The following is a 9,586-nucleotide window of genomic DNA, read 5'->3' as shown; positions in this document are numbered from 1 at the left end:
AATATCTTGGACATCTTGGCATGTCCAATGTTTCTCTGCTGCCATGTTTGTGTGCGACACTAATTTTGGTCCGAGAACAATAAGCTGTCTTATTTGTCAGGTCATCTGAAGGCTTTGAGTGCTTGTACTTTATCCCACACAGATGAAACACAAAATCTATTTTTGACTGAGCATGTGTGTGTAAATCACACTTCAATCTCTCCCTACCACATGAGACTACCATAGTCTGTCCGGACACTGTAGGCCTATTTTAGGGCTGCACCACAAAATGGTCCTGTCTGACGTTTCAGGCCTTAGCATCTAAAATCTTTGCAAAACTTCACTTCCCTTCCAGCTTAATCTAGCAAGGAGGGGTTTACCCAATCATACTTCCTCCACTCTGGAGTATTGTGACTCATTCAATGGCAAACACAATCCTACAGTAATAATGAGAGCTGTTGAATGTGTTCCAAGTGAAGGTGCTTGTGCATTAAACCCGTTTCTCTGAACTGGGGTAGAATAGTTGCACAGCCCAGCCCAAGCCTGCCAGCAGCAAGACAAGAACAGGAAATAACCAGCCAGGTCTGAACTGTTTCTCATCATATCCCAGTGGGTTAAATTGTGGCCAAGTCCTCCAAGCACACACAGACAGAGGCCAAGAAAAGTGTTCTGTTTTTCCCGTCGACCTTGCCACAAGAGCGAACATGCTGAACACGAGTGTCCGTGTCAAGAAAAGTTTAGGTTGTTTTTCCTGTGTTGCTGCTAGTAGGCCCAGTAGCTGTGTCATTCTGGCAGGGACTCGCAGCCCCTTGTGGGAAGTCCTAGAAGCTGCTGGTAAGCTGTGTTTATGAATGGATTGCTGTCACTGGTTTAACACAGAAAGGTCCAAGAGCTCCACTGTTTACAGCACCATACTCCAGACATAAAAAGAGTAAACTAAACTTGAGATCAAAAACGGAAACCCATTGATAGTTGATTTGGTAGCAGTGAAAAAAAAAATCTTCCCCTGCACCCCCTTCCTTACATTTGAGTCATCATACCATTGTTTATTAGTCATTTAGTCCACCTTCTCCCTATTGCAGGGCCTCAGCTTTGAGTATACCTAATCTCCAGATAGATAACTGATCATTTACTGCAGTTTGTGTCAGAGACAACTGAAAATTGATAGGTATTGATTGGTAACTATGAAAAAACTCCTTCCTACCAGAATAGAATAAAACCCCTTATCAATAGACCCGATGTTGATTATATACAAGTAGAGTCCATTTGGTTTGCACCTAAGGGCCTGAAGTAGGTCTCTGTTGTGGCAAGCCTTGTCTCTAATGGGCTCATAAGAGCCTGTAGATGTGAAGTCCATTTCCCTTAGTTCTTCTACAAAACACTGTGGTAATGGTTTTTTAATTTATTGTCTCTAAGGGAAGAAGAAGAACCCCGGGCTGAAGCTGGCCAGAGAAGTGTTTGCGCAGCCAACACCAGCAGCAGCAGCGTAAGGCTCCTTTTTACAATTGGGTAGTGACAGCAACCATACCATCGTAAGAAGGTCTCAAAATTAGAGCTAGAATGCTAAAATGGCTTGGACAATATATTGGACCGGTATTAGGTTATTGCAGCTACAGTATACATCTGTATGAGCGTATAGGTCAGCCAATAAGAGAAATACAGTACAGAAATGGCAAAAAAAAATTGTGGAATTTCAGAATTGAATTTATTGGTTTTGACATGGATTGCGGTCCAATGTTTGCTTTTAAAGGAATAAATTGCTCTTAGAAACATGCACAATTTATCTTAGTGTGCATTTTCCATTATTGAGCTTTCTGGCATTAAAACTGACTGACCACACGCTGTTGTTCTCCCTGCAGGCCTCCTCGAGATCTTGACTCGAAAGCTTGCGTCACAATTGGAGATCAGGTAAAGTTGGGTCTGGATCCCTCTGAAATTTTTCTTTTTTTCCTTTTTTGAAAACGTACATTAATGTAACTTCTGCCTCTGTCCAGAATTTTGTGGTGAAGGCCGATGACTTGGAGCAGATTGAAGAGCTGGGCAGGGGAGCGTATGGCGTGGTGGACAAGATGAAACATGTGCCCAGTGGTGTAATCATGGCTGTCAAGGTGGGCTGGGAAGCTGCTACTCGGGTTACCTGATCTGTAAATGCACCATGCTTTTTTAAAATAGTACCATGACTCATAGATGTATTCAACATATGAGCTCAACTTGTAAACATTTGAATGAGATATATTGGATCTATGACATGTTATATTGAGGTGGGTTTAGGACACAAGACACTATTTCATTTGTGCTATATATCTGCCCGCTGATGACACTGGCAGCCCAATCTGTGATGTCTGTCTTCCCAGAGGATTCGTGCCACCGTCAACACTCTGGAACAGAAGAGGCTGCTGATGGACTTGGACATTTCCATGAGGACGGTGGACTGCTTCTTCACTGTGACCTTCTATGGCGCCCTCTTTAGAGAGGTAAATTAATTATGACATGTATGAACTCCTTCATGTGCCATGTTGAGTGTGATCTCATCGTGTTTCTTATTTTTGGGTGGGATTTTTTTTGATTTTTTTCAGGGTGATGTTTGGATCTGTATGGAGCTGATGGACACATCTCTGGATAAGTTCTACAAGAAGGTCATTGAGAAAGGCAAAGACATCCCTGAGGACATATTAGGCAAAATCACTGTAGCAGTAAGTCCTGTCCCATCTATTTACACTATAAGTGTCACTAAGATCAAGTGCGTTTACATGAAGCCTACCTTAAAGGAATAGTCCAGCATTTTGGAAAAGTACGCATATTTACTTTGTGTCTTATAGCAAAAACAATTATTTGTGGTGTTACAGGGAGTTAATGTGCTGCAATTGTTTCTTGGTGAACAATTGCTTTCTGGAGTTTTGTCATCCCTGTGAGGTTGCCAGGCAACCAGAAATATGACCGAAAAACGCTCTGAAGTGTTGGACAAAGCAATAAATTATTGCTCCCCAAGAAATAGTCACATTGTGCGACGCCTCCTAAAACCACAAATTGTAATATTTACATTTCTGTAGAACAAATCATTTGGCATCATTTTTTTTTTTTTTACTTCTTGGAAATGGTCCTGTGGGCTGAGGCTGCATCCCATAGTTATTTGGTTGTGTTGCTTCATAAAAATATGTGACTCCAGGGAAATGACAACACCAAACCTAACAATGAGCTGTTAATAAAACAAATAATTAATCTCTTTGATATCTTCTAAATACTGTTTTAATAAGGATGTAAAATACTCGTGTAAATTATTATAACTGAGAAATCATCTACATCTAAAGGTCTTGAAAATATTTCCTAATGAATTCAACCTTTTTCCTTCATTTTCTTTGTTCACTCCGCAGATTGTCAAGGCATTAGAGCATCTGCACAGTAACCTGTCAGTGATACACAGAGGTAATCAGTTCATCAGTGTATAATCAGTGTATTGTTTCCTGTTTACTTTTCCCTGTTCCTCCATGTCTCTTGGTTGTTGGTTTGCTATGTTCTCTTTCATCATTTTCCACAACAATGTCCCTCTGCAGATGTGAAGCCCTCCAATGTTCTGATCAACACTCAAGGCCAAGTGAAAATGTGCGACTTTGGTATCAGTGGCCACCTGGTGGACTCAGTGGCTAAAACAATGGATGCAGGCTGCAAGCCCTACATGGCAGTAAGTGGAGACTGCTGGTATTGGCTAGCTGAGATTTAAATATGGATTTTCTAGAAATTGACTGATGTCGGTGTCTGTGGTCTTGGAGCTCCTCATTAGTTGAAGTTAAACAAAAAGTCCACAGGCCCGGAGCTCCATAACCATTTTGAAATCTAGACCGTAGACTAGTGCTGGGCGGCATACCAATCTATACCGTATACCGTTAATTTCTTGTATGCTATGGATTTTTCACATACTGTAATACTGATACAATGCGGCCGAGAGCGCTGCAAATTAATCTGAGAGAGAGAGAGAGAGAGAGAATTGAGAATGGGATCCCTATTAAATGTGTGCCCTTCTCACTCATGGTAGTAACTTTATAACACAACAATTAATAACTCACAACTAACTCTCTGTAACAGGATAAAACAGAATAGCACACAACAATTTGTGTGCTATGTGCAATACAATAGGGAAATACAATTTCTGACACTAATAATTTTACACCACCAAACAGCATGCTGGGTAACATTATAGCTGCTAGCTAGACAAACATAACAGTCTGTTAAGCTGGGAGAGGCTCTGGTCCCTACTCCACATTCAAGAACAGAAGTAATGTAGAGGATGAAGAAAGACCTGGAGATACACCAGAACAACGTATGCTCGAGCGGAGCCGTCTGCTGGTCCGAAGTTTTTTGTATTTAAAAAAACATACATAATTTAGCCACTGTTGTTGCCCATCGCTCTAACATTACTTGGTTGTGCTAACGTTACTCGACCGTGTACCATTAGTCAGCCATGCTAACGTTAAAGACATGTTACTTCAAGCATGCGGCGGAGCAACATTATGAGCGCAATACCAATCCAGCCACGGTCCCGCTACACACCGCTGAGAAAGACAGGTTCAGAGCCATGATTAAAACACTGGATTTATGTCTTGCCTCGCTGAAATACGCCTGCCAACTTACTAACGTTATTCAAACACCAAAAGAGGCCGACAGCGGAGCTACGTTCAGCCGCCCACTTTTCTACAACAGCCTAACTTACCTGTGGCCAAGGTAGTGTTTATACAACTATCTTACAACTATTATGTTTTGAAAGAAAAACAATGGTCAAGTTGTTTGTGTATTCATTTGATTTAAGTTTATTTTACTACTACTACTTTGCAGTTTGCACAATAAAAATAGTTTAGATTCTGTAACTTTTTCCTGCATTCACCTTCATATCAAATTATTGTATAATGTTGTGGAGCCAAGCAAACTCTTTTTAGTAATCAATTTTAGTAAACATGATGATATTAAAAATAAAATATGTTCTATGTACTCCTGACACTAGAATAAGCCATTAACCTATATAAAGGCCCAGTCAAGCAAAAGAAGGAAAATACTGTGAAACCACCAGAATCTTTTTGGTCATACTGCCCAGCTCGACCGTAGACTGATGGTAATTGGGCCTCTACTGTCCTAACCCTAAAGCTATCAAACATTTCCTCAAATGTAGGCCCACAAAACCAGTGTGTTATTTAAACCTCCTCAAAGAGCACCCAGTTACACTTATTCTCATCTTTACATGCCCCTTTTAATTATTTGATTGTTCTTTTTAATTCATGTCTGACATTGAAATAGCTTCCATCAGTTTGTATTTATTCTAATTCCTTATTTTTTGTCTATGTTTAGAAAATACATTTTGACATGGTTCATCAAACCTTGTATCTTTAAAAGGAATTAAAAAAACTACTTATAATTATTGTTCAAATGATTTTCAGATAGTGGTGGTACTTAGTCTGTTGCTAATAATTTCCATTTCAGCCTGAGCGGATCAACCCCGACCTCAACCAGAAAGGCTATAGTGTCAAGTCAGACATCTGGAGTCTTGGTATCACGATGGTGAGTTGGCTTGGATGTCAAAATGTGGCTTGTCTTCTCATCTGTGATACGTTTTAGGGTAATTAATCCATGCTATTGCTGCCCTTTGCACGTTCATTAGCTCTCATTGTTCTTTTTAGTTTGTGGATAGAAACAAGTGCACAATAAAAACAAATACAGAAGTATTTCCCAGCAGTAAGAAAGTTTAACTATTTTCCATTCTGCCTGCTCTCAGTTCAGGCTGGGATGAGCACCTTGTTTTTTTTTTCTTTACATTCATAATTCTCCAATAATATACGACTTCATGTTATTCTGCAATTCCAACAAAGTATATTTTGTCACCGTGATTATAATAATGTGATATGAACCACATTTACTGAACCATGTCAAAGGAGATCCAATTACAGGTAACTGTATTTCCAAACAGCACTATTGCTGAGTCATGGTGACCGTTTACTGTTTGGATACCTGTGCCATATGGAGGGAAGATCAGTAGTAGTCCATGATGTTCTCAGTTATTAAATAACATCGCTTGCAGATTGAAATTATTTGCATATAATAGTATTAAGTAGTACAAAAAAACAAAGCTATTGTAGAACTTTTAACAGAAGAGTAAAACAACTTGTAATTAAAGTCAAAATAGTTTGAGTTCCAGTTGATCAGTATTACTTGCCTAGCATTAGCAAGCATTGCACTGAGCTGTGACCACAATAATAACATGGCGTCATGTAATTTAGCTCAAACATGTACAATCCTTGTTAAATCAGCTTTTCTCTGTCCTAGATTGAGCTGGCCATTTTGAAATTCCCCTACGACTCATGGGGCACCCCGTTCCAGCAGCTCAAACAGGTGGTGGACGAGCCGTCTCCACAGTTGCCCGCCGACCGTTTCTCCCCAGAGTTTGTAGACTTCATTTCCCAGTGGTGAGTCGCGCACCCGATGACAAACCTGTAGTATAATTTCCTCAATATTATTATATGCTCCCCATTCACCAAAACAAAAGTGGCACTGAGGCCCAGCAGGGGTCACTGTTTGCTTTGGTTTTACTAAAGGTATAGTAAGTGTGGAGCTGATATTTTTTAAAGTTTAAATAAAGTTATAACACATTTATATTTTGTTATTTGCTGTTGTTCTTACTTTTGCATATATCTCTTTGTTTTTACAGCTTAAGAAAAAAGCCAAATGAGCGACCAGCTTATACAGAATTAATGGTTAGTAGTTTTAAGATTATTTTTCTCTATTTACCCCAAAACAACAACAATACAAATAACAAATGTTATTATGCTGCTATGTTCATTGCCACTATCAACATCCCTGCTGTAAGGGTCAGTGTGCTCTGGTTCTTGATTTTGTCCACAAGAGGCCAGACTTACCCAGTGAACCCACTTAGACTATGATGTGTATTTAAAAAATAAATAAATAACAACATCATTAGGTTATTTTTTGCCGTTTTAAGAACATGTTCCCAATTTTTGGTTTGTTTGCTTTTTTTGATGCAGCAACATCCGTTTTTCACCATGCATGACTCCAAAGACACAGACGTGGCCAGTTTTGTCAAGGTCATCCTGGACGAGTGATGGGCTCCCTCCTGGCCCCAACCCATCAGGGTAGGCGGGACCTCTCGGCAAACAAACCAATGGCCTACCATATTTTTTTTTTTTTAAATCACTGGAATGACAGACTCTCATGCACCCACACACAACAGGGGGATGACCCAAAGAGCCCACCAGCACTGGAGTGGGACAGTGGTGGTAATATGAACTTGTACGGTCAAAAACCAACTGGAGAGGTTTAATTTGCTCCTCAAAGCTTCCTGTGTGTGTGCAATTATTCAACGTGACAAATATGAACTGAACCAGATTTGTTTGTTTTTTGTCTTGTTCTTTTTTGTTTTTGCCCCACTGTCCCCTTTCTATTTCTCTCTTCAGAACGGACAGAGCCAGCAATCATTTCTTTCTGACACATCTTGTATGGATTCTTTGAATTTCATCTGCAAAACCAACAGTTAATGTTAATGTTGTTGTGTATTGAAAGCTGTATTTGCATATGAGTTTGTATGTTTTCTCATTATACAGAGTTTCGATACTGTATATCGTCGACAAGTGTGAATTTTACCGAACTAGGGCCTTATTTGTCAGTTGGCATCAAGTGAACAGTTCGACCTGGCTCTGCCCTGAGGTGATTGGTCAGTGCAAGGGCTGCAGTTGTCGCGGGCTGGGCCGCGGGAGGCTCCAGAGCTGAGACAAAACATGTAAGAAATGTCAAAGGTCACATTCTGGACCAGAGAGTTGCAAGTCATTTCTAGATCTCATGGCGGCGTGAGGCAAGAATGTAAAACGTCCCATATCATCTGCTCCGATAGTGATCCGAGCTGAGGACCTTCATGCAGTGACCCCTCTGTACTCGTCTTCTTTCTTGGGTATTAATGAGTCGGCTCAGCGCTGCCATTGTTACTTTCTGAAGGTATTCAGGGGTTGCCTTTTAAAGCTTGCAACTTTATCTCTTTCTGTGTGCCATTTCGCAAATTGTTCTCATGAATTACTGCATTAATTGTTTATTTTATTTTTGGACTTGTTCTGGCTTGCGTTTTGATTTTATTTCAGCAGCATTTAAATTCATCCCTTTGCCTACGGTTTCCAATTCTGGAGTCAGCATAGTCTTTTCATATGAGGCACTTATGTTTGTTTGTTTTTTCCAGAGACATTATTATGCATTACACAGGCAGTATGTTAGGGAAATAATTTATGTGTTGAAGATGTAAATACTCCTTTTTTAATGTAACATGACACTGTCCTAACTTGGCAGTGCAGATGAGTGGTAGTAGTTGGTTTTAATGCAGTGTGACACGCATACACAAACACTTGTACTCACAGGGCCAGCTGACTATCATACCCCTATTTTGGACTGATGTGCTGTCAGGCTCCACCGCTCAGGTTTCTGCGCCCTCCTTCATGTGGAGACGGCACCATTTATTTTTCCCCAGGTCGTACTCCGCTTGAGTGCCGGACCGAGAGCCTGTTTTCAGTCCGTGGTGGGCATCCATCATCTCTTCTGTCTTAACATACTATGCAGAGCCCCTTCACCTTGGATACTCGGCAAGAGGCCCTTGCCATGTGGCAGTTTCCCCACTCCCAAGTGTTCAGACTGTGATTGTGGTGATGGCGATGATAGTGATGACTGCCATACCTCAGTTCATTGCTAGCACTCATCGCCTCTGGTTTACACTGTAGTGCAACCTTTATCAAAAGTCAGTAAGTTAGGAGTATTTATGATTGTGAAAAATAAGGGAAAGCTAGCAACATCACAAAGAAGCTGCTATTTTTTTTTCCCCCACTTTTCTTTTTTTTTTTTTTGGCCTTCTTTGGATGGCCATTCCCTTGGTGTGTGTATAAGTGAGTTTTACGCGGATCACAATGAGAATGGAACACTTGCTCTACCTCTTACTCCTTCGCTCTATTCGCCACCTTTTCATTGGGTGGGACTGACAAACTTGAACTGTGGAAAGACAAAAAAATAAAGGCTTTATTGTTCAGTATGTCTGTTTTTATAAATTTCACTTTGTGATTAATGCTGGTTTAGCAATTAAAAAAAAGTAGTTTCTGTGCATTTGGGTAATGCAGAGATTACAGCGCTGTCTAGGTTAAAAGGATAAAGCTGGCTATATTCTATATTTTTCTTATTGCCATTAAAAGACTAAAACCAACAATATAAACCATTTCTTATCTAATTTTCCAGAATTGTAAAAACTTGTCATCTGAAATGCCTTTAAAGTCATGAAGGTACTTCTTGAACATCTTGGATTGTATTTCACCTCACTGGTACCTGAAGCAACATACCTCCACCAACACAAATGCCGGGCTGTTTTCATTCCAAATACACCATCCACTCCTGTTTTGAGTTACGTGTGCTAAAAACTACAGCGCCCCGCTGTATAAGAAAGTTAACTGTTTCAAGACTTGGTTGGGCAAGGTTCTATACAGGTATAGCCTGTGTGAAGTTTTATCTAGAAATAAGAATACCACTACATGCATTTTAAGTAATTGTTGTCATCCTGAAGCTCAACATCATGACTTATTTGACAAAA

At 40.2% G+C, this 9,586-nt stretch overlaps 1 protein-coding gene across 1 annotated transcript in view; it reads left to right on the top strand.

Moving 5' to 3' along the window:
• Positions 1–9,037, top strand: part of LOC116702724 (dual specificity mitogen-activated protein kinase kinase 6) — an 11,573-nt gene extending 2,536 nt beyond the window's left edge. The window contains exons 2-12 of the mRNA XM_032537086.1: positions 1,396–1,465; positions 1,839–1,887; positions 1,974–2,087; positions 2,334–2,453; positions 2,556–2,672; positions 3,351–3,402; positions 3,531–3,658; positions 5,446–5,523; positions 6,286–6,425; positions 6,668–6,713; positions 7,002–9,037. Of these exons, the coding sequence (XP_032392977.1) occupies positions 1,396–1,465; positions 1,839–1,887; positions 1,974–2,087; positions 2,334–2,453; positions 2,556–2,672; positions 3,351–3,402; positions 3,531–3,658; positions 5,446–5,523; positions 6,286–6,425; positions 6,668–6,713; positions 7,002–7,079 (992 nt within the window). The 3' untranslated portion in view covers positions 7,080–9,037. The remainder of the gene's footprint in view (positions 1–1,395; positions 1,466–1,838; positions 1,888–1,973; positions 2,088–2,333; positions 2,454–2,555; positions 2,673–3,350; positions 3,403–3,530; positions 3,659–5,445; positions 5,524–6,285; positions 6,426–6,667; positions 6,714–7,001) is intronic.
• The last annotated feature ends 549 nt before the right edge of the window (positions 9,038–9,586 follow it).

Source organism: Etheostoma spectabile, chromosome 15 (assembly GCF_008692095.1).
Source record: "Etheostoma spectabile isolate EspeVRDwgs_2016 chromosome 15, UIUC_Espe_1.0, whole genome shotgun sequence".
Taxonomy (NCBI): domain Eukaryota; kingdom Metazoa; phylum Chordata; class Actinopteri; order Perciformes; family Percidae; genus Etheostoma; species Etheostoma spectabile.
The sequence above is the reverse complement of the archived record's forward strand: the minus strand, read 5'-3'. Positions and strand labels throughout refer to the sequence as shown.